The sequence below is a fragment of the Theropithecus gelada genome, chromosome 3 (genome assembly GCF_003255815.1).
Source record: "Theropithecus gelada isolate Dixy chromosome 3, Tgel_1.0, whole genome shotgun sequence".
Classification (NCBI taxonomy): domain Eukaryota; kingdom Metazoa; phylum Chordata; class Mammalia; order Primates; family Cercopithecidae; genus Theropithecus; species Theropithecus gelada.
The window spans coordinates 69,518,452-69,544,177 of record NC_037670.1 but is presented as its reverse complement, the minus strand read 5'-3'; the positions used below and the strand labels follow the sequence as shown (position 1 = coordinate 69,544,177).

General features: G+C 42.7%; 1 protein-coding gene across 3 annotated transcripts in view; it reads left to right on the top strand.

The window, feature by feature from the left end:
- Nucleotides 1-25,726, top strand: part of HECW1 (HECT, C2 and WW domain containing E3 ubiquitin protein ligase 1) — a 454,397-nt gene that overhangs the window by 276,552 nt on the left and 152,119 nt on the right. For all 3 annotated transcript variants that reach the window (XM_025379207.1, XM_025379206.1, XM_025379205.1), the window contains 2 exons: nucleotides 11,586-11,661; nucleotides 23,055-23,224. In XM_025379207.1, coding sequence (XP_025234992.1) covers nucleotides 11,586-11,661; nucleotides 23,055-23,224 — 246 coding nt within the window. The remainder of the gene's footprint in view (nucleotides 1-11,585; nucleotides 11,662-23,054; nucleotides 23,225-25,726) is intronic.

Sequence of the window (25,726 nt, the reverse complement as noted above, 5' to 3'; positions counted from 1 at the left end):
GCTGGCAGCAAGCCCATCCTTAGACCTTAGAGAGCTTCTCCTAAGTATCCGTGTGGCATGTCCCAGGACAAAAGATGTTACATTAGCAAGAAAAAATACCTTTGCCTAAAACTTAAATTTATTTTTAGATGGGAATACAACTTAGAAATTTTAAAGCAAGTCACTGAGGGGGAAAACGTTTGCCTTTAAAAAAAATCATTTTCTAGGCGTCTTTTCATTGAGTGAGGAGTAAATATTATCACGTTTTCGCCGTTACACTCACATGGATGAGCCATGTCCATTCTTCTTTAGATTATCCCTCAAAATTGCTCATCTATTCAGTGAGAGGGAGTGGGTGGCTAGAAAGAGCTCTATGCAAAATGTAGCCCTTGTCTTCACTAAGCAGACTGTCTGACCCAGATGGAATAGCAACCGACATACTTCCTGTGATTTCATTTACCCAAAGGCTTTGCAGTCGTATGGTTTCATTGCTGTTTTAAAAAAGTAGAATCAAAGCAGTTTTTCCCTCCAACCTCATATGCTTAGATGCAAAGAGCTAACTCTTATCACTCCTGCATCCTTAATTGGACTTGGTGATAAAGGACAAAACCCAGGTCTGAAAGGACAGTAATTATAAGGAGTTACATAATTTGTAAGAAAAAGATCCTGAATTCAAATGTTATGCCCAGACCGTTTGTTCCCCAAAGAAGACCACCAGAGTCCAGAGTCAAAGCCAAGCGGCAACGATCTTTTACTGCAAGTTCGAACTTGGTCCCTCCCTTCCACAACATACAAGAGGGCCTCGAACAATGCGAGTGCTTGCTTTTTATAGCCCGAGGTAAATAGGATAGTAAGGTTACAGAGGAACAAAGGAATTTTTTGGTTACAGCATTACAATTGGTTTACATTTTAAGTTATACATTTAGCAGTTTTCTATTGGTTCCCACGCTTTCAGTAAAACCACAAACGGCTGTGTCTTTATCGGGGACTTTTCCAGGTGGTGTTTGTACTGGGCTCAGGAAATTGAGAGATATATGGTGGGATGTGTTTGTACTGGGCCTGTTTGTGTTGAGCCTGGGGCTGAGGAATGTGCCTGATTTCTTTCACAAAGAAATGGGTTCAGCCAAAGGGGCGTCTCTCTTTCCCTCAACACCCTCTTCCAATTGGTCACCAAGTTCTATCCATTTTATCACTTGGCGGTCTCCCCTCTCCCCTCCCCTCCTTCATACCGACAGACAGGGTTTGTGTCATTGTCATAACTCAGACACTGTTACAGCTGCCTCCAAATTAGTCTCTCTGCCTCTGTCTTCTGCCCTCTAATTTTGTGGTTCACATCATTGAGTATACACTGGACTCACCTGGGAGCCTTAAAGAGGACAGATGCCCAAGTCCCACCCACCTCCCCACACCCAGTCTGACTCACATGGTCTTGGTAAAGCCTGGGGCAGCTCCCACACCATGGCAGAGCCGTCCCTCAGAGACCTGGGATAAGGGGCTGATCTCCATGAGTTCATGCTGCCCTTGCCAACAGAAAAGCAAGGCCACTTACACAATTAGTGATTTCCAGAAGATGAAGACTGGCCACAGTTTCCCAGGAGAAATACAACTGCTGTTGGTTCTACAATCAGGCAGATATTTCTCCCAAGGCAAAAGAATATGTTGAAAATGAGCTTTGGATCATAAAGGAAATCGCTTGAAGAAGGTTGTATTCCTTTCCTATTTTGTTGTGTTACAAATTATCACAAAGTTAGCTCATGGGTCTGTAGGTCAGAAGTCCTGGACAGCATGGCTGGATTCTCTGTTCAGTCTATTGTAAGGTAAAATACCTGAAATCAATGTCAGCCAGGCTGAGTTCTCATCTGGAAAGTTCTACGGAAAAGCCTGCTTTCAAGCTCATTCTTGTTGTTGGCAGAATTCAGTTCCTTGTGGTTAGGACTGAAGTGCCTGTTTCCTTGCTGACTCAGCCAGGGGCCACCCTGGGTCCTTCACGCTGCCCACATTCCTTGCCACATGGTCCCCTCCATCTTCCAGCTAGCAATGGTATGTCAAACCCTTCTCACCTTGAATCTTTGACTTCCTCTCTCTCTTTGGCCTCTAGGTCCAGATTGAAAGAGTTTGTGTGATCAAGTCAGCCCCTTATAATCTCCCTTTGTTAAAGTCAGCTATCCTAATCCCAGAGTAATTCACAGTCCCTGGGCACATACACCACAGAGGCAGGAAATCTTAGGGCCCATCTTAGAATCCTGCCTACTGCAAAGGCTCAGAAGGGTCCCCCCAGTCCTCCTGGTATCTGGAGGTTGAAGGTGGAGGACGAAAGAGAAGAGCCAAGTTATCCCAACTCAGCCCAGAGTTTCTAACTATCCACACGATACAGAAACCCACTCCCAGGGATGTGCATGAGCCCTGAAGAAGCAGTGCTGCCCCGGCTCAAACAGCTTACCCTACATGAGCTGCCAACACTTGCCCCTAGATCCAGCCTGATCCCAAAGTAATCAGGGAGATGCTCCTACCCCCCTGCATGTTTCTCCTGTCTTCTAATGAAACCCTTGCAGAAATTTTGCCCCACTCACTTCTTCACCAGCTTCAGCTGTGTTACCCGTCATCTCAAGCTGTAAGCCCTCATCTCAGGTCCATGGACTCCCAAATCAGCTCAGATGAGAGAGGAATGTGTGCGTCAGCGCCCTCGCCTGGGCCAGCTGAAGGGTGTAGAAGCTAACAGAAACTCACCGCACTGAGCTTTTATTTTTTATTTCACATAAGGACAGGTTTTGTTTACAAAATAATTAAAATAGCAGCTTGACATGAATTCTTTAGAAAACGGGATAGAAACATAAGGCCAAGACTACCCACATATTAAATCAATCCAGATGAGTGTGGCATGCCAGGCAATGCATTTGTTTTCCTGAGATGTGTATTTCAAATAGAGTCTGGATGGGCAGAAACATGATCCAGCTGTTTAGAAGGCACTGAAGCAGCTTACAGAAATGCGTTTGGTCCCATCTTTTCCTCACAGCAGCTTTTTCTTGCCATGAAACCAGCCCTCATTCTCCCACTCCCTTTCTCCCCCGCACCAATCCCATTGTTCTCCCTCCCCTCCTCACGCAGCCCCCAGCCAGCTCCTTCCCTTGGACTGACTTCAAATGGATCGAGGTTATGGAAAACGATTCCTCTTCACTCTTCCTGTTCTACCTTTTTCTGAGTCTTAGAGGATCCAGGTCTTTCTCTGTTGTCTTTATTCATCAAAACTACTACAGTGTTGGTGTCTTTCTGATTAAAGGACTCAGGTTCCTCAAGTTTGAAGGAGAAAGTAAGTTTTTTTTTTTGGTTTTGTTTTTTTGTGTGTGTGAGACAGAGTCTCACTCTGTTCCCCAGGCTGGAGTGCAGTGGCAAAATCTCAGCTCACAGCAAGCTCTGCCTCCTGGGTTCATGCCATTCTCCTGCCTCAGCCTCCCAAGTAGCTGGGACTACAGGCGCCTGCCACCACGCCCAGCTAATTTTTTGTATTTTTAGTAGAGACAGGGTTTCACCGTGTTAGCCAGGATGGTCTTGATCTCCTGACCTCGTGATTCACCCGCCTCAGCCTCCCAAAGTGCTGGGATTACAGGCGTGAGCCACTGCACCCGGCCTGAGAAAGTAAGTTCTAAATGCTTTTTACAAAGGAAACTTTCCTTCTTGCTTCTGCCTGTATGTTTATCTCATTCCACTACTGACTAGAGAAACAGGACCATCCATCTTCAGGTCTTTTACAGACTTGTAGACATGCAGAAAATGCTAACAGCAGCAAGACATTTACATATGAAGCCTTTTTAAAGAATATAAATGTACTATACTGATAACTCATAGGTGTTAGACACAGACCAATGCTTTTTGTTGGTTTTCAGCTTATGGTATATTTATAACTCTTATAAGCTGGACCAAATGATCTAACAAAGGGCAACAGATTTCTCCTCCACAGTGAATGGAGGGTTCAGCATTCTGGGCTCTGGCCCTGATTTGTCTGGCGTGACCAGTTATGTGACCTCGTGGGCCCCTTGATTGACCAGCTTATGCTTCACGTTTTTCATCTATAAAGGAATCGGATATTAGACAATCTGCTAACATAATTCTTAATGTTAGAAGTCAGAGGTTAAAAAACAAATACGAAATAAATAACAACATTAGCCTGATTTAGAGCATGTATTATGTGACACTTTTATACACATTATGCCATTCAGTTCTCAGGAGAACTCAGTGAGATAAGGTTTATTATAATCTCCATTTGATGGAAAAGAAAACTGAGCATTAGAGCGATTGATTGCCTCACCCTAACACAGACAGAGGAGGAGCTGGCAGAGAAAGGGATGTGCTGGCTCCAGCCCAGCTGCCTCTCAACACCATATTGTACACCTGCCTGTGACCACCTCTGTAAATGCTCCCAACCATCCATCCAATCCACATTCAGGGAATTCAACATCCATTCCCGAATTGTTTATCTCTTTATGAAGAAGGAATACAACATGACTTGGTTATCATGCAGTATAATAATGGCCAACATCACATTTGTAGGTCAAATGTTCAGGACAAGAACTGCAAATTCAAAAGCTTCCAGGGAGCCAGGTCAGTATCACACGTCATCAGATCTAAAATGCCATGGATTTTCAGACCAACCATTGATTTTCATATTGCCAAGCTAGAAAAACTTTCTAATTTTAATTACAAGATTTATCAGTGGTATACTGTATAATGATGGTCAAATGTGAAGCAGTGGGTGCTTGGAATTAAAGAAGCAGTCACAGGACACCTGGGGACGTGTGATGCTTATGAAGAGGATGCTGTTTCTCAGCCCCAGGAAGTTGCTGCTGGATATTCTGTGGGGTTTTTTTTTGTTTTTTTGTTTTTTCTGAGACTAGCCCAGGCTGGAGTGCAGTGGCATAATCTTAGCTCACTGAAATCTCTGCCTCCTGGGCTCAAGCAATTCTCATGCCTCAGCCTCCCGAGTAGCTGGGATTACAGGTGCGTGCCACCATGCCCAACTAATTTTTTTTATTTTTAAATTTTTAGTAGAGATGCGGTTTCACCATGTTGGCCAGGCTGGTCTCAAACTCCTAACCTCAAGTGATCCACCTGCCTCAGCCTCCTAAAGTGCTGGGATTTCAGGCATGAGCCACCGCACCCAGCCAGCATTCTGATTTTGTAACAGAAGTCTGAAATCCACATTTCCCTGATTTAAAAAAATATATATGTTAAAAATTAATTTTTTAAAAGTTGAAACACTCTGTGAGCCAAAGAAAACCCATCAGTTTGCCATGCAGCCCACAGCCCAGCCTTCCCTGCGCCAGGTGGGTGCCTCTTGATAAGTTTGAAACAGGTAAGAATGATCGGCCTACAGAAAGTGGGATGATGACCCCTTCATAGGCCGAGGTCTATGAAAACCAACAGAGTTGTGGAAGCAGAATATGAACAAAATATGAGCAAAAGAGATGCAAGCAGCCAGGCTAGATCTGAGGAAATGGCACCAGGGGGTTAATAGACTCTATGGAATGGGGCTAGTGAGTTCTGAAACTCTTGTTTTAAGTCTTTCAGACCATTGATTCATCTCAAGTGAATTTTGTGAAGTTGTGGCAGGCCAGGTCTCACTAACACAGGTCTCCATTACAACTGTCCCAGCACTGACTGAGGAGCTAGGTTAAACATTAAAAGCTGATTGAGTCAGTGCCCTTTTACAATGGCTGGAATGTAACAAAGAGCCCACCAAGAGTTTTGCCTAGGCTTTTCCTGGGCCTTGAAGCATGACAAGATAACAGGACTCTTTTAGAATTAAACAAGTTTTATTGGGGGTCTGAAAAAACTCCCCAGGCCTCCACAAACAAGTTTATTGGGGTCTAAAGGAACTCCTCAGACCTTTATAATTTGGCAGGAGACAAGATAAGGGTAATCACCCTAGCACCTAGACCCATTTAGATTAAATAAACTTACTGAGACTCCAGAAGAAGGTCTTCAGGACTCAGACTTTAGTTATAGATTAAAAGAAGTTAATCCCTTACGTCTTTAGATGAATGCACACTTACACATAGACATATAGCTTAGAAGGTATGGAAGTTCTGGAAAACTTTGTAATTTTGAGTTGGTCTGGTGATAATTTCCAGATCTTCTCCCTGTAACTGGTTACAGAAATAAAAACTCTCTTCCTCCCCAGTTCATCTGTATCTTGTTATTGGGCCACGAGAAATAACAGCCTGACCCTCAGTTTGGTCCGGGAACAAAGTCATTGAATTGTTCTTAGCTCAGCTTTCACATTTGTAAGTGGGAGTGGGAGTGAATGATACCTAATTCTTAAGCAGTTAAAATAGTGCATATGGAGAACTGGCTCTGTGCTTGGCACATGATTGCCACTCACCTGTGTTGCTTTCCCCACCCCCTTTGATGGGTCTTCTTCTAAGTCTTTCATCTAAAGTGTCCCTGAGGTTGGGGAGATTGCCTTGGGATTCAGTTGGCTTATGTTTCTTTTGTTTAGGCCCCTAAGTTGGCTTTACCCTTTCAGTTTACAGGTCTTTCTGTTGGAGATCTTGAAATGTGCTGCCTCCAACAGCAAGCAGTTAGAATGACACACATATAATGAGGGTCTAATGAGGGAAATGCACTCAGCAGTGCTCTGTAAACGAGGGTAAGGTGTGTTTACTTATCTACCATTTACTTGTTTGAACATCTCAGAGATTTGGAGGTGGAAATTGAACTTGGTTGATTTGCTTTTTAGTTTTTGATTCTTGCTCTTTTAAGGTGGCTTTGAGGCCTATCCGATTATTTAATAGACTTCGTCTTGGAGGTAAAAGATACTGAACTTTAGAGGAATCCCTGGATCTCTGATGCAAAGTAGAACTCATCATTCCCTACTTTCGGCTGCCAATACACCGCTGCTTACATATTATTGATAATGTAATGATATTTGCATCTCATTTTTAGGTTCCATTATTATTACGGAGCCCTGTACTATTCATTTACAGGCGAATCAAAGTTTTCTGGGCCAGATAAATAAGACTCAGTGACATAATGAATTTCAATCTCTGCCTCATTGTCAATGTAATTGTTCTATAACTAAAACAAACCTTGTCAGCATGTTTAGGGGAAATAATTCTGTAATTACTTGAGAATAATTGTGGGTACGTAAATGGAGTTACCACATCAGAATTGAGCATAACGTGGTCACCCTCCTATTGGAAATGCCATGTGCAGTAACGGGAGCAGCCCCAGCTTTTACCCAAAGGAAGTAAACCCAGGTCTGGGCCATTCCAGGAGGCAGCTTAGAAAATTCTTTGAAATCTCTTGCTTTACCTTCCAAATGCATGCTCATTTGGCATTCAGTCATTTGGCATTTCTTCATATTTGTTCTTAAAATAAAAATAATTTTACCCAAAATTTTGGGTAAAATGATGTTCCCAGGCAGGCACCCTTGCCCCTGGGCATAGCTGCTTACCTCTGGGAACAGAAGGGGCCTGTCTGAGAAGCCCTGATGTCCTGGGAGGCTGGAAGACCTGGGATATAGGTCAACACACATATATGACTGTGTGATTAGATGCTGCTGTGTATTTTTAGCAAACCACCTCATCTTTCATGCAGTGATACTGTGCAAAGAAAGGGTAAAATTTGAATAACATGCTGGAGAGTAAAGGCCGAGGGAGCCCTGTCAACCGAGCTATAGTTTCCGGACTGCTGAAACAGAAGATCCCCTGCCAGGGTGAAAAGAGCTGATCGTCACACTCTTTTACTGAATTGCAGTTTTAGGGGTGTGCAACAGTGGTGTGAATTTATATTTACAACTTTTCAAAAGGCAATTGTAAAGAGAAAATGAGAATGAGAGTAGGAGAGAGAGACATCTGAATTAACCTCAAAGCCCTTATTTAACTCCAAGAGCTTCTCAATACCCTGCAGAATCTTCTACACCCCACAACAGATTCAGTTTGGAATCTGTTAAACCATTTGCCAAGTAGGCTCTGTTGCGGAAACATTTGGGTGCAAGACAGACACAGTGAAACTGCCAGAGCTTCGTCAGAGACAGAGGGGCAGCAGGACCCAGCACCAAGCAGTTGGAACGGCAGTCAGGCATCAGACAAGCCTCAGAGCGAAGGGAGCTTGTCAGCCCTGAGAAGACAAGCCATCTCCCTGACAGGCCTGCAGCCTCAGGTTGCTCCAGGGTGAAACTATTTGGGCTGAATCTTCACGTCATTTTCACAGTCAATAAACTGTAAAGAGTCTGTCTGTGAGTACAGCACATTTCTCAATGTCAAACATGCTTGTGCAACGCATCTCAAGCAGGAAGTCAAGATGTCAAACTCCCCAAGACTGGGCAAACATGTTTACTCCCTGGAAAATGTTTATTATGGCTACCAGTCCCTCCGTTTTTGTATCATCAGTGTGGTGCTTAGATGACTTTGTAAATGATGTTAGTAAAACTCCAAGAATTTAGGTAGAATTTTATGGAGACTTAAGTGATGTGTCTCCCCACTGAGCTTAGTAGCTTTTGGAAAATATACCTTTTCTTCTTCTTTTCTTTTTGTTTCATCTACAGACCTGTTTTTGATGCAATAAAGATGAAGAGGCTTCTTTGTAAATACTCTGAATGCCAGCAGAGGAATATTTAAATATGAAGAACCCAAATATGTACGCTTAAAAAGGAAGGAATAAATGTACCATCCTTTGTTATCACTGCACGTTTCAGCTCAGCATGAAATATGCAGTTTAATCCTATACCTTTTTAAAAATATACATTGGAATGCACATACTCTAGACTTATAATTCTATAAACTATAATTATTAAAATGATAGTTTCTATTGTTCCCCCCAAAGAACTTATATTCTTAGAAAGAGACAAGCTTGGGGTGGACATTTTAAAATCAGAATTAAGAACCAGAGGCTTTAGCCATTGCTTGTTAATTGTCCTGGTGGTGCAGTATAGCACTGTGAGGAGGGGTGGTCAGCATGCAGAAGTCTCCCACGGCCATGTCCAGGCACAGGCTTGCAAGAGAAGAAAAGTCCACAACATTAAGGAATTTGGAAGCCCTGATTATGCCATGAGGACTGGCCACCTTCAGAGTTAAGAAGAGCATGGTCTAGCCTGAGGATGTGGTCTCTGAACTGATGGCTGATTTCCATTTCTTAGTGTCAGCCATCGATGGGAATAACAAACAGAAAGGAGGAAGGAGAAAGAAGGCTAATTGTTATCAGAATGCCAGGGGTTTGTTCTAGGTCCCATTGCTCCATGCATAGAAAGCCAATCACTGAGACAATGAGTATTGCCAGGAAAGAAGGCTTTTTATTTGGGTGATGTTAACTGGGAGAATAGGAGTTAAGTTTCAAATCCATCTCCTTGACCAACTAAAATTGGGGTTTATATATCAGGGAAGGAATGTAAAACAGAAACAAAAGAGGAGTCTAAGGAACTAAGGTAGACGAGTAAGTGGTCTGGCATCCATTGGTCTAGATCTGGGCATCTGGTGAGTTTCAGTCTCTCACCTGAGAGTCAGTTTCCTGAGGAAGGAATTCCAATGAGACTGTAACTGCCCAAAGGGTGCACCTTGCCCACTGCCTAGGCAGAGCAATTCATCAAGACAGGGGAATTGCAATAGAGAAAGAGTAATTCACACAGAGCCAACTGTGTGGGAGACCGGAGTTTTATTATTACTGAAATCCATCTCCCTGAGCATTCAGGAAACAGAGTTTTTAAGGATAACTTGGTGGGACGGGGTGGGGTAGGGGGTGGGGAGGTGGAAGTTAGTGAGCCAGGAGTGCTGATTGGTCAGAGATGAAATCGTAGGGAGTCGGAGCTGTCTTCTTGCAGTGAGTCAGTTCCTGGGTGGGGGCCACAAGATCAGACGAGCCAGTTTATTGATCTTGGTGGTGCCAACTGATCCATCAAGTGCAGGGTCTGTGAAATATCTCAAACACTGATCTCAGGAGCAGTTTAGGGAGGGCCAGAATCTTGTAGCCTCCAGCTGCATGACTCCTAAACCATAATTTCTAATCTTATAGTCCTACAAAGGCAATCTAGTCTCCTGGCAAGAAGGAGGTCTGCTTTGCAAAAGGGCTGTTACCATCTTTGTTTAAACTATAAACTATAAACTACGTTTCTCCTAAAGTTAGTTCAGCCTATGCCCAGGAATGAACAAGGACAGCTTGGGAGGTTAGAAGCAAGATGGAATCAGTTAAGTTAGATCTCTTTCACGTCTCAGTCATAATTTTGCAAGGGCAGCTTTAAGACAAATGTAAGTTTCAAGTTTTCATAACATCTCAGGACCTATGAGAGTTTTGACTCACCAATCCTGGCCATGTTTTACTCTGATTCTTATCAAATGAGACTCTAAGGGACAGACATGTGTCAAAGAGTTTGACAGTCTCTCATCTGGCCTGGTTCAGAGCTCCATTCCATATATCACTCCATTGGTTGGCTCCCTCTGCTGAACAGCCCAGGATCCCTGAGATGAACATCACAGTTGGGCCTCAGGGCAATCATATCAAGATTTGTCCACAAGCTGCAGCCAAGCTCACAGGCTCACCAGGGGCACCTGCTTCAGTGTGAAAAGATGAATAATAATCCCTTTGTACTCCACCTGGCTGAAGTGTGAGCCCTGGGATGCCCAGTCATTACTCCTGGTCTCATATCAGGCAGGTTGATGTGAATATCCAATCACAACCTATACAGCATCAAGAATACTAAGAGAAGAAAGAAAAAGACTGAACCCACACAACCTACAAATAATGAGACTCTGAACAAGAGATTATGGATATTTTCATTTTTCTCTTCCTAGTACAGATTATCTTCTAAAAAATGGACACTGTGGATTTGCTTAATACCCAGAGTTTTAAAATTATTTTCTGCAAACATACAACACATGCAAAAGTAAATAGGAAGTACCTTCAAATACCCAAAATCATTTCTGAATAAAACCTTCCTAGAAGAGAATGGGAGCAAAAACTCTAGCTATTTTGATTAACCTATTACTAAATATTGAGCAATGATGAAAAACAAAACATTTTAGCAACATTGTTTTCAAATACCTACTAGACTCCAGATAATCCATATAGCAATTGTGTTCTGAAATTTCCCAGGAAGGCAACTGATTAATTAAGAGAGAGCTCAGAAGAGCTGCTTAACCACATTCAGGTTCCTCCCCAGCAGTTTCCTGGAAATCCCTAAATAATAATAAGTGGAGATGCAGCAGTTCAACACTCTACTTTGCTAAATGGAAATACATTATAATTACAATAGTAAACATCTATTGACCTATCATTCTAGTGCCTTAGGCCCTGCTTTAATAAATACTTTTTGCAAATTTGAATGTGAAAAGACATTGTTTGCATAAGTAGTTACAAAGGGTCTTTTCTATTACAGTAATTATGTTTGTTGATTTCCATTTTCCTGAAAAGTACCCATCACCCCCACTAGCAGATCCTCTACTACTGGGAAAAACATTAGCTTGCTAGAAGCTTGTCTTAATCAATAGTTACCCAGTGAAATCATTGTCTTTGTTGCCTGTAGCTGGTAAAAGAACTGTGAATAAGCATGCTTGTGTTGAAGTGTGAATATCCATTTCAGTGTTTGTTTTGCTTGTCTCCCATTTTCCTTCTTTTTACAGATTTTTAAAAGCATCGGCGCTGATGAGACTGTACAAGGACAAGGAAGTCGGAGGCTGATCAGCTTCTCTCTCTCTGGTATGTTTTGCTCACCTAGAGACTTTGTGGAGAGAATAAGAATGTCAACCGAGAGTGAGGACACTCGCTTCCATTTCACTCTTACCTACGAGTCAGTCAACCTCTCTGTGCCTCAGTTTCTCAATCTGTAAAGCAAAAATGTTTTTTAAATCTGTTCAATTTCCCTTGACCACATAAGGATAATAGAGAGCTTAGGAAATAATAGATGTGAAAGCATGTTGAGATGACGGGAAGAGAGGCTGCAGTTGTACCTCTCCCCCAGGGCCACACAGCAGTAGTTGAGCATATACTAGGGGAGGTAAGGAAAACCTGGGAAGAGACGCAGCTATTCAACTCTTTGTCTAAACAAAACCTCACATGGGGCACAACTGGCAAAACAGATAACTGAGCCGCTCAAAAATGCACATTCATGGGAAAAAAAATCAGTGGAATCCAATTAAGTCTGTTAACTAATAATATTTTCGTTTAATATTTAAGAGTAAGTTAACGTTTTAGTTTTCATGAAGGTACCATGGTTCTGTCTGTCATGCGTGTCTATATGAAGAGAGTCCACCAACAGGCTTTGTGTGAGCAACAAGGCTGTTTATTTCACCTGGGTGCAGGTGGGCTGAGTCCTAAAAGAGAGTCAGCAAAGGGTGGTGGGATTATCATTAGTTCTTATAGGTTTGGGATAGGCGGTGGAGTTAGGAGCAATATTTCATGGGCAGGGGGTGGATCTCACAAAGTACATTCTCTTTTTTTTTTTTTTTTTTTTTGAGACAAAGTCTAGCTCTCTCGCCCAGGCTGGAGTGCAGTGGCCTGATCTTGGCTCATTGCAAGCTTCACTTCCCAGGTTCACGCCGTTCTCCTGCCTCAGCCTCCTGAGTAGCTGGGACTACAGGCACCCGCCACCACGCCTGGCTAAATTTTTTTGTATTTTTAGTAGAGACGGGGTTTCGCTGTGTTAGCCAGGATGCTCTTGATCTCCTGACCTCGTGATCCACCGGCCTCAGCCTCCCAAAATGCTAGGATTACAGGGGTGAGCTTCCACGCCCAGCCTGCAAAGTACCTTCTTCAGGGCGGGGGAGTATCACAAAGTACGTTATTGCAAGGACGGGGAGGGAGTATTGTCATAAGGTCAATTGATCAGCTAGGGTGGGGCAGGAACAGCTCACAATGGTAGAATGTCATCTTTTGTGGTTCTTCAGTTGCTTCAGGCCATCTGGATGTATACCTGAAGGTCACAGAGGATATGATGGCTTAGCTTGGGCTCAGATGCCTGACACCATCATATGTTAATAATGGGACAAACTGGGCAAAGGGTATGTGGGAAATCTTTGTATTATCTTTGGAACTCTTCTGTAAACCCAGAATTATTTAAAAATTAAAAGTTCAGGGCTGGGCATGGTGGGCGTGGTAATCCCAGCACTTTGGGAGGCCAAGGTGAGCGGATCACCTGAGGTCAGAAGTTTGAGACCAGCCTGGCCAACTTGGCAAAATCTCATCTCTGCTAAAAATACAAAACTTAGCCAGGCATGGTGGCGGGCTCCTGTAGTCCCAGCTACTTGGGAGACTGAGGCAGGAGAAACACTTGAACGTGGGAAGTGGAGGTTGCAGTGAGCTGAGATTGCACCACTGTACTCCAGCCTGAGCAACAGAGTGAGACTCCATCTCAAAAATAAATAAATAAATAAATAAATAAATAAATGTTTAAAAGAAAAACTGAGCTGTTCTGGCTAACATGAGATATACAAAGCTCAGGGCCTCACACACTCAATCCCACCCTAAACAGTCTTTAAGGGGACACAGCAGCATAAAGCCTGAGGATTCTGTTGAGCAACAGTTGGAAAACTACTACCTTAGCTTGTCAAATCAACAGATGTTGCAGGCCTTGAATGCCAGGGGTCACAGACATGAAGTGCATGTGCCTCCTTGGGAGCTACACTGTTAACTGGGCTTTTCAAGTCTAAGTGAGCCCAGTAAAGCAAATATGTTTTGATCCATTGACAGTGTTAGCGTGTGTATAGCTATGCTGAAGAAAAAAAAAAAGAAGAAGAAAAAACTTGTAACCACCCAATGCGTTTACCTTGCCCACTGCCTAGACAGAGCCGATTTATCAAGAGAGGGGAATTGCAATAGAGAAAGAGTAATTCACACAAAACCGGCTGTGCAAGAGACCAGAGTTTTAGTATCACTCAAATCAGTCTCCCCAAGAATTCGGGCATCAGAATTTTTAAGGATAGTTTGGTTGAGTAGGGGCCAGTGAGTCAGGAGTGCCGATGGGTTGGGTTGAAGATGAAATCCTAAGGAGTTGAAGCTGTCCTCCTGTGCTGAGTCAGTTCCTGGGTGGGGGCCACAAGATCAGATGAGCCAGTTTAGCCACCTGGGTGGTGCCCGCTGATCCATCAAGTACAGGGTCTGCAAAATATCTCAAGCACTAATCTTAGGTTTTATAATAGTGACATTACCTCCAGGAGCAATTTGGGAGTAGTCAGAATCTTGTAGCCTCCAGCTGCATGACTCCTAAATCATAATTTATAATCTTTTGACTAATTTGTTAGTCCTACAAATGCAGTCTAGTCTCCAGGCAAGAAGGGGGTTTGTTTCAGGAAAGGTCTGCTATTGTTTTTGTTTCAAAGGTAAACCATAAACTAAGTTCCTCCCAAAGTTAATTGGGCCTGTGCCCAGGAATGAACAAAGATAGCTTATAGGTTAGACACAAGGTGGAGTTGGTTAGGTCAGATTTCTTTCACTGTCTCAGTTACAATTTTGCAATGGTGGTTTCAGCTCACTAATTTTGTACTTCTAAGGCAAAAGCTAGCAACTCCTATTGAAATGCTTAAGAAATAACAATTATTAGAACCAATCTTCAAAAACAGTAAAAACAAGGAATGCTGCACAACTATGTGCCAGAAACCAAGAAGAATTATCACTAACCAAAGTTCCAGTGAAGTCCAAGTCGTGAAGCCCAAGAGGAATGCCATGCACGGTGAGCAGGGCAGGGCTGTGGAGGGGACAGTCTCTATTCCTTCATCTCTGCTTTGCCTCTGCCATGAGGACATGGGCTCACAGACCTACCAGAGGAGGAAGCCCCGCCACCACTGCCCCAACTTGGTTCACAAAGCTACTTTATAAGGTGATCAGGGTTGGTTCATCTCCTGCAGTCCCCAAACACATTACTTTTCCTACATTTATTCCAAGACAACAATTCCCAGCAAAGGAAAGTGACTAAGGATAGAAAGTTAGTAGCTAGCAGAGCAAGCTTGGAATGGTCGTGGATATATAATGCTTAGTAGTTGGCTATGTATATGTGTGTTGCGTTCACTATGTCTGCCTAGGACAAAAAGCAAATACTGCTGAAACTATCAAAATAAATTCCATGCAGCCAGGCATGGTGGTTCATACCTATAATCCCAGCACTTTGGGAGGCCAAGGCAGAAGGATTGCTTGAGCCTATGAGTTTGAGACCACTTGCGTAATATAACAAGATCCCATCTCTACAAAAAGTAAAAAAAAAGTCAGCCATGGTGGCATGTACCTATAGTCCCAGCTACTCAGGAGGCTGGGGCAGGAGGATCACTTGAGCCCAGGAGTTAGAGGCTGCAGTGAGTGAGCTCTAATTGTGCCACTGTACTCCAGGTGGGTGACAGAGAAAGACCCTGCTTCAAAAGACTAAAATAATATAAAAATAAATTCCATGCCTCAAAAAAAAAAGACAAAACAGAAAGATCAGCAAAGCCCACAAAATATCAAAAATTTGCTCCATGCTGGTCAGCTCTGAGTATAAGAGCAGAGCTAAGGATTCCAGCAACAATCAGTTGGACAACCAAACTCACTAAAGATGGACAAATGCCAGGACTACATGACATGCTCATAGGTAAACAATAGAAATTTTTACTTGAACAATGTGTAGAGAAAATACTCTACCCTATTAAAAAGTTGAAGACTGTAATACTCAAGAGAAAAAGAAACTATTCTACTGACAGATACCTACTAAAGAAAACTAAAATATTGATCACTCATCTGCTTGTACCCTCAACAAAATAGAGGGAAGTACAGAGCATATTAACTAAGAGATCAAAGATGAGAAAAGATGATAAGGGAGTTTTTTAAAGCTTGCAAAAATAGAAACTTAGAAAGTCAAGTGTATTTGTTTTCTCTTGCTGCTATAACAAATTGCCACCAACTTAGTGGCTTAAACAACACAAATGTACTCTTACTGTTCTACAGGTCAGAAGTCCAGAATGAATGTTAAGGGACTAAAATCAAGCTGTCAGCCAGGCTGCTTCCTTCTGGGGGCTCTGGTGCAAATCCATCCCTTGCCTCTTTCAGCTTCTAGGGGCTGCCAGCATTCTTTGGCTCATGGCTACATTGCTCCATTCTCTGCTTCTCTCATCACATTGCTGTCTTCTCACTTTGCTCTTCCTGCCTCCATCTGACAAGGACTCTGTGATTACATTGCACCCGCCTGGACAGTCCAAGATAAATCTCTCTACTGCAAGATCCTTAACTTAATCACTCTGCAGAGTCCCTTTTACCATGTAAGGTAACATATTCATAGGCTCCAAGGATTAGGATGTGAACATCTTTGTGGGGTCTACCACAGTCAATAAGAGATTTAAAATAAACTCTAAAAAGTACAATCACAGAATTAAAAGCCTTCAAAAGCAGTACAGAGCACAAGCACCACTACAGAAAGGGAATCAGTGATATGACAGTCTCTTGAGAGTCTCTGCCAGAAGGCATCAATGAAGGGCAAAGCCCAAAACGGATGAGGGAAAAAAGATGAATGGCACATACAGAGCCAACACATAATCAATGTTTTGATGAAGAAATCATAACAAACTGAACAGAAACAGTAATAGAAGAAAACTTTCTTAAGTTGAAGATAATTTTGAGTATTTAAATTAAAGAAGACCATCAGGTGCTCAGAAAAAGAAATGTATATGAAGAGACCAACACCTAGACAAATCTCATTTTAAAAGATTTTTTTTTTCAAATATAGCCACAGTAGACATCTGGGCTGAAAATGCATGATACGTACAAAAGAACAATCCTCATGCACGGTTGAAAACATATTGCATATTCATTATTGCATCCAAGATTTTTCTTTTGACTTGCATTATATGTGTAAGACACCAGAATATATCACCCCATTATATGTGAGAGCCCGGGAAACAACATCCCAAAATCCGTGACTTTGGTATAAGGATTATTTAGAGCTGAAGACAACTGAGAAGAAGTAGATAAAAGAAAAGCTCTTTGCCCTCTTGCTATTTTCCCAAAAGCAGGGCATAAATTTACAAGTCTGAGCTTTCTAAGATGGCAATTCCATCATCTACTTTCTGGTTATTTCTCCTTTCAAACCCTAAAAAGAAAATCAGTCTTTTTATATTGCAATGTCTCCAATTCTCAAGTTTTCTTGGATTTTATCTCCGTATGCTGGAGTACATGCTCACATATTATTTTGAAGTGAGGTGTAAGGGTGGAGTCTTTGAGCCCTTATAAACCTGAGGGTGTTCCTCTTGCCCTCCCACATAAATGAAAATCTGGTGGACATGGAAATCTTGGGTAAAAAAATTCTCCCCTTAGAACTTGTGAAATGGGAGAGTTCCCTGACCGCCCCCCACCACAGGACATGCAACAGGGGTGTAGCTCCTATGCTCAAACCTCTTACGGCTCCTGCACCTGCCTGTCTGCATGCTCCCTCTCCCGTAAGAGGTTTGAGCATAGGAGCTACACCCCTGTTGCATGTCCTGTGGTGGGGGGCGGTCAGGGAACTCTCCCATTTCACAAGTTCTAAGGGGAGAATTTTTTTACCCAAGATTTCCATGTCCACCAGATTTTCATTTATGTGGGAGGGCAAGAGGAACACCCTCAGGTTTATAAGGGCTCAAAGACTCCACCCTTACACCTCACTTCAAAATAATATGTGAGCATGTACTCCAGCATACGGAGATAAAATCCAAGAAAACTTGAGAATTGGAGACATTGCAATATAAAAAGACTGATTTTCTTTTTAGGGTTTGAAAGGAGAAATAACCAGAAAGTAGATGATGGAATTGCCATCTTAGAAAGCTCCAAGAGTACAATGAACATATCAAAGCAAGATTGCTCATGCAAATGCTTTAATTGTCAAGTCTTTTTATATTTCCTGTTTTTACCACTTCCTGGAGGTAACACATTTTCTAGGTAAATATTATCACTTTAATTTTCAATGAAGTGCACTTTTAGCAGTCTAACTGAAAAAATCAGAAATGCAAACAAAGATTTATTTACAAATATATTGGAGACAACTTAAATATTCAAAATTAGGGCTTGGTTAAATAAATTACCATAGAGTCAATTTATTAAATACTGTATACCCTTAAGAACTGTGTATACAAAATGTTCTAAAAGGCATAGGAACATCCTTATGATGTTGTTGGTGTGGGAAATAATTTTTCCTCTAGTTTTCTTAAGTTCTTGGCTGAGGACCCCCTGTAACAGAAGATAGATTAATAAGAGAAAAACAAACAGAAGTTATTAACATGTATATCTTATATATACATAGGAGATACCCAGGGAAAATGAGTAAATCTCAAAGATATGGTTTAGAATTTTAGCTTATATAATGTCTTCAACAAAGAACGGTTCAATTTTTAGTGAAGTGACAGGGCAAAGGAAAAGGACTTTGAGTCTTCAAGGGCAGCAAGTTCAACCGTGCAAAGAAAAATACTAGGAGGAAATAAGGTTTGGCAAAGGTTGCCACTGGTGGGGAGGGGGTACTTACTTGAAATAAATAATTATTTCCATTAGTTATTTGAAATAACTTTAAAATCCTATTTTTTATTCTATATTTTTAAGTATTATAATAAATGTACATATGTTGGTATCTGGATCGTTATCTGGCATCCAGGAAGAATCAGATCACACACCAACTCAAGGGATGGTGAATGCAGGGGTTTTAGTGATTGGTGGAGGCAGCTCTCAGCAGGATGAATGGGGAGCTGGAAAGAGGATGGAGTGGGAAGATGATCTTCCCCTGGAGTTTGGCTGTCCCTCAGCTGATCTCCTCTTCGACCTTCCCCAGCTGAACTCCTCTCAACATTCGGATGCTCCTTCTCTTCTCTCCTTCTCTGCCATGCCACTCTTCTGTTGCTCTGCTCTTCTGTTCATCTGCTTGTGGAGCCTGGGATATGGGGCTTATATGGGTACAAGAAAGAGGGGCATGGCGGGCCAAAAGGCAACATTTGGGTGTGAAAACATGAATGCCTGTTCCCATTTAGGGCCGTGGGTTTCCAGGATTAAGGGTGGGGCCTTTGCTGGGGAACTGCCCTTTTCTATCCTATATTTCCCTGTCTCCTGTCCCTATCACTTGGTAGGCTTTGCTTCTTTATTTTGGCATCTCAGAAGACAAGTCTGTACATATGTTTATCACCAGAACCAAAAAATACAGGCAAAAATGAGAGGAAATTAACTATTCTCCTTTAAAGTAGCATTTACTTTTGGAAAATTCTAGAACTCTACATGCTCTTATGGACATTTCTCCCAACAGTCTCATAGTGGAAAACATTAAGACCTGAAAGAGTTAAATTGGTTTACTCAAAGTTACGAAGTTCAATAGTGAGTGTTCCCAAATGACTAGCAGTCCAGTGCCTTTAAAATTATACCTCTTATTGCAGCAGTTTTCAAATACTTTTATTCCATGAAATGTATATCTCATTGAGTATTCAGACTGAACTTAAATACATAAGTCTTTATAAAGGAAAGTGTAAACATTGCTGAAGGACAGGAAAGAAGACCTGTACAAATGAAGAAACATGTGCCCTTGAGTGGAAGTCTCTGTTTTCTAAAGCTACTAATTATCCCAAAGCTAATGTATAAATTCATTGCAGTTCTAATAAAAATCTAAGTGTTTTGAAAGGAGTTATTAAAATTTAATAAGATTCATCTGGAGCAATAAATGGCTGAGTGATAAAGAAAGGTGTTTTCTTTTTTAAAAAAATAAGAACAATAAGAGTGACTTAATTTAGCAGCTATCAAACATTTGATAAAGACATGTTGGTGCAGATACGGACAAGTTGTTTGAAAGAACAGAACAAAGTGTATCGAAAAAGACTCATTTATAGTTGAGAATTTAACCAATGCCAAAGTTGACATTTTTATAAAAAGACAATATAACAGATTGATTAAAAGCACAGACTTTGGGCTGGGCACGGCGGCTCACACCTGTAATCCCAGCACTTTGGGAGTCCAAGGTGGAGCACCCTAGGTCAAGAGTTCAAGACCAGCTGGCCAACATGATGCAACCCTATTCCTACTAAAAATACAAAAAATTAGCCAAGGGTGGTGGCGAGCAACTGTACTCCCAGCTACTCAGTGGGTTGAGGCGGGAGAATTGCTTGAACCCAGGAGGCAGAGGTTGCAGTGAGCCAAGATTACACCATTGCACTCCAGCCTGGGCTACAAGAGTGAAACTCCGTCTCAAAACAAACAGACAAACAAAAGCACAGACTTCGGAATCAAAGAGGCAGGTTCAAATCTTATCTCTGATGTCGACCAGCCCTGACAATCTGTAAGCCTTCATTTTCTCTTCCTTGTATTAAGGATATAATCTCTACCTTGTGGAGTTTGTGGTCAGGATTAAATCAGAAAATGTATTTTAAGTGCTTAGAATGGTTCCCAGAATTTAGTAGATAGCAAATAAACGGTAGATGGTGGTGGAGGCAATGGTAGTCCCTATTTTATGATGAATTTTATATATATATGTAACATATATATATGTAACACATATATACATATATATGTATATGTCTTTCACACTCTAATAAGTCAGGGTCTCCAAGACCACCCCTAGGTTCAACAATTTGCTAGGAGGACTCACGAGACTCAGCATCTAGTTATACTCTTGGTATAACTTATTACAGTGAAAGGATACTTAGCAAAATCAGCTAAGGGTAAAGGTGCTTAGGGCAAAGTCTAGAGGAACCCAGGAACAAGTTTCCAATGGGCCTGTCCCGGTGGAGTTACACAGACATGCTTCATTCCCCCAGGATGAACTGTGACAACATGTGGAAATGCTATCTACCAGGGAAGCTTCTTTTTTTTTTTTTTTTTTTTTTTTTTTTTTTTGAGACAGAGTCTCGCTCTGTCGCCCAGGCTGGAGTGCAGTGGCGCGATCTCGGCTCACTGTAAGCTCCGCCTCCCGGGTTCACGCCATTCTCCTGCTTCAGCCTCCCGAGTAGCTGGGACTACAGGCGCCCACAACCGCGCCCGGCTAATTTTTTGTATTTTTAGTAGAGACGGGGTTTCACCGTGGTCTCGATCTCCTGACCTTGTGATCCGCCTGTCTCGGCCTCCCAAAGTGCTGGGATTACAGGCGTGAGCCACCGCGCCCGGCCCAGGGAAGCTTCTTAGAGACAAGAGACAGGGTTTCTACTCAGTGAGGTGTTGGGGGACAGTGGGGGCGGTGCTGGTCATGTGTGCATCTTCTGCTTAGCCCACACCAAACTTCCAGCCTCCCAGAAGGAAAGCAGTGTTCACCATAAGCCACATCATTTACACAAACACTTTAGGCACAGTGAGCCACTCTTACCAGTTCTGGGAAGGTAGGAGCCCTCTTGAAATCCAAGTTTCTAGACATTAGCCAAGAGCCAACCAAATAAACAGTTGAGTAGTGTCAGGCTGCTATGTTAACTTCTGTCTACACATATTCCTGCAGATGTGGCCTGGGTTTTGCAAATTTCTGTGATGCTTGTACTTCTTGCCTTCTTTCTTTCATTGGCAAGTGTGGGGGTGAAAGTGACTCCACTGTGGATGTGAATCCACTGTGTTGACTTCTGATCACCCCCAGTCCTGTGAATGCCTCCTCTTCCTACTTTATCCACTGTCTCTAGTGTAAGAACATGTCAACCTTGATGTTATGGCAGAAACAACAGGCTGTGATGCAGGCAGCATTCCTGCCTGTTCTGGAGGGCTGCCTTTCATTGTCTTGCACAGAGCAGTGGCTTATGTACCCCTTCCCTATGGTACATAAGCCCTGGGTCTGGCGAGTAACAGTGCAGAGATCTACCAGTCTCCTGCAGCCCAAGAGCATGCTCGTCTGTGAGTTCCCTAATAAAACTCCTTTTACCGACAAACTAGATTTGTCTGCCTCCTTCTTTGGTTTCTCAACTCCTTTGGCATTTGGGGGCCATTTTGACTATTATATTACAGAGCAGTAATATATTATCATGCTGGAGAGTAGGAATAATTTTATTAAGCGGATAACCTTGGATCAACTCAAAATAACTTTTAAATAAATGCATATGAAAACATCTGTGCTTTTTCATCAGTAACAAATTATTGAAACCCCTCACAACTTATACCTTGACTGGGAATCCCTGATCCTGTGTATCTTTACCTCCATTTGTTACACTTGTGTGTAAATGTAAATAATTTTGTTTGAAAAATACTTCAACAATAGAAAAAGCTTTAAAAATTACATTCCTTGGCTGGGCGCGGTGGCTCACACCTGTAATCCCAGCACTTTGGGAGGCCGAGGCGGGTGGATCACCTGAGGTCAGGAGTTCAAGACCAGCCTGGCCAACATGGTGAAAATGCGTCTCTACCAAAAATACAAAAATTCACCAGGCATGAGGCATGGTGGTAGGCACTTGTAATCCCAGCTACTCGAGAGGCTGAGGCAGGAAGAAATGCTTGAACCCGGGAGGCAGAGTTTGCAGTGAGCCAAGATCCCACCACTATACTTCAGCCTGGGTGACTCCATCTCAAAAAAAAAAAAAAAATTGTATTCCTTGACATCATAAATATATTTCTAATAAATATAATGTGATTTCAAATTATCCAACTATAAACCATTGCCATAAATGATCTTGTGCACACACACTCTTTCTGTCTCTCTCTCCTTGTGCAGCATGAAATTGTACATGGTCAGATATCTTCAATTAAACAGAACAGCTTGGTTTTCAAAGCCCTGCCCTCCCTGGCAGCAGGGTTTCTCAGAACTCTCCTCGTTGACTGCACTCAGCCCTATGGAGGCCAGGTCTTGTTTGTTCTTTCCTCCATTGTCCACGCTCTGTGCTCTTTTCATCCTCTTCTCTCTCTTTATTTCTGCCAATTCTCTCACCTTACTCAATGAGGCCCACATATATCGTGAGACTCCAACCCTTATTTTTTTAATGTCTTCACCTTGCAGAGGAATTTTACACCCAGACCCATCAAATTTCCAAAGTTGAACTTTGTCTCCCTGGGCTACCCACGTTTCCTGGGGTGACCCTCACTCCTTCACCCCAGCCCATTTACCTGCCTGAGTAACACTAGAGATCTAGTTCATAAGGGCCAACGGTCCTCTCATGAAAGGTGTAGTTACCAAGTGCCAGTTGTTAACCTCCCTAAAACATATTTAAATTAAAGTATCCTTTATTTTATAGATTTCCAAGCCATGGGGTTGAAGAAAGGGATGTTTTTCAACCCAGACCCTTATCTGAAGATTTCCATTCAGCCTGGGAAGCACAGCATCTTCCCCGCCCTCCCTCACCATGGACAGGAGAGGAGATCCAAGATCATAGGCAACACCGTGAACCCCATCTGGCAGGCCGAGGTGAGTGCTGTGGGCCCTGAAAAGAAGCCCAAGTAACAAAGTGAAAGGGCTGACTATGAACCAGCTCTCCTCCTTCCCTCCATTCATGGAGCCCTGGGCTCTGCTGCTCAATCTGTGGCTGTCATGGTCTTAGAAGGGAGCCATGTTCTCCAGCGGTTGCAACTCAGGGATCTTGATCAAGTCTCCCCAGACAGAACTAACACACTTTTCATTGCACTGCATGCAGTAGCCTCTTCTGATTCAGAACCCATGCCATGAGAAGGACGGCCTTTCCCTCTGCCCTTCGTGTGGGAGAAGGAAGAGAAGAGTTGTGATCAGAGCCTTCCAGTTTCTCCACAGCTCTTACCATGCACATGATCCTTGAGCAAGGGTGTCAAATCTCACATGTAGCCTTCTAGACCAGTTCCAGAGATTCTAAAACTATCAGGTTCCTGGGATAGGTGAATAAGTAAGCCCTAGAATATCCCTGGTTGGGTTAAATATTATTTGATTTAAATAGATAGTGAAGCCTAATGGTTTATCCCATCTTCATGGTTTGCACGGGGCTGGGCAGCTTGCTAGAGTATTGAATAGTCTGTGTTGTCTACAAAGGCCCTTCTTCACTCCTAAAAGTGTCGCCTTTGCCAGGGGTTTGGAGGGTCCTCAAAGTTCTCTCCTAAAGGACACACAGAAAGTTGTCACCACTTATTTGGCCAGGCAAGGTAGCCTGCACTTATAATACCAGCACTTAGGAAGGCTAGGGCAGGTGAATCACTTGACTCCAGAAGTTCAAGACCAGCCTGGGCAACATGGCAAAACTCTGTCTCTACCAAAACAAAACAAAACAAAAAAAATTAGCTGAGCGTGGCGGTGTGTGCCTGTGGTCCCAGCTACTGGAGAGGCTGATGTGGGAGGATTTCTTGAGCCTCACAGGCAGAGGTTGTAGTGAGCTGGGATCATGTCACTGCACTCCAAGCTGGGTAACAGAGCGAGACCCTGTCTCTGAAAAAGAAAGAAAAAAGAAAGTCATCACCACCCATTTGGCTGCCTCCCTGCCAGACCTGAGTTTGAAGCTATAACCCCCAAACCATGTAGTTGAGGGGCGGGGAGGCCTAGGTCATGAGAGTGGATGGAGTATAATGTAGGTTAAAAGTACACTTTTATAGTCATAGAAACCTGGATTCTAATCCCAGCTTGGCCAGTTAATAGTTTTATAAATTTGAGAGATCAGTTATCCTCCACCTGAGGCTTAGATTACCCTCCTCAGCCTATTATTGAAGGAAACATGCTCCCACTGAAGGAACTTGCTTTGGAGAGGATTTCTTCCTTTATTTTTCAGAGTAGATCATCTCTGACTTAGAGCTTTCAAGCATCCTTGACAAGAAAACATAATTAGACATATGAGAGCAAATATTTTTTATTATCTATTAAATCATACCACTCCCTTCCTGGGCTTAATTAACCCTCTCCCAGGTTTCCCAGAAGAGCTTCGTTAGAGCTTTGAAGTAGACATGAGGGAAATAGACTTGTACTGAAACTTCCTCCTAGCGCTGGTTATCAACAGATTCTAAAACACTGATAGCACCACTCGAATGGAATAATGAATCTTAATTTGTTTATTCAGTCCTGGCTGTGCTCATCAATTATTTCTGAACTCTTCCCTACATTCCTAGGGATAATAAAAGATACCACAGGAATTTATTTTGTATGAGAGGGAAGGCTTCTCTCTTCTGAAGGACTTCAGTGGAACCTATTCTAAGACATTTAGTCATAAAGGTGTTTTAAGTGTCAGAGAATGTTTGGAAAATCCAGCACCATCAGAATGTTTTTTGGCTAAAAACATCAACTAGAATACACTTTAAGTTCTGAAATGATTTCTGAAGCTTTGATTAAGACTGATTTTATTCTGGCAGAATACTGGCAAATCCTCCCCAGCCCTCTGCTCTGGGCTGCCTCCCTTCCATCCCACGTGGTGCAGTTAGAGTTATTCGTCTAAAATGTCCCTCATCTCATGTCCGCCTGATAAGGCTCAGGCTGAGGATAACTGATGTCTCAAGTTAAACAGTGTGTAACTGGCTGAATGGAGGTTTGAACCAAGGTTTGTGTTGCTGCAAAACTGTCCATTCAGCCCCTAAATTGTACAACAGTTCCCAGGGTCCAAATGTCAATGTCATAGCTCCTCTGCAGAGCATTCAAGGCCTTCTTTGATCGGGCATTGCTTACCATTATGTCAGTTAAGTATGTATTTGGCTCCAAGCAAGGGGAAGTCTAGGACTGCCTCTGATATTTCTCACAAACAAGACGTCCAGAGGGAGGTGATCCAGGCAGTGCCGCTGTTGAGTGAGCCCCCAGGGCTCCCAGCTCTCCGGGCCTGCCCACTGCACCATCCTTAGCAGATGGCCTCATCCTCCTCTGTTAAAGCCTCAAGTCCAAATTCCAGGCAGGAAGAAAGCAACAGGCCAAAAAAGCCTTCTCCTTGCAGGACTTTGCATTTTCTTCCTGGGAGAAAAGCCCTTCTCAGCT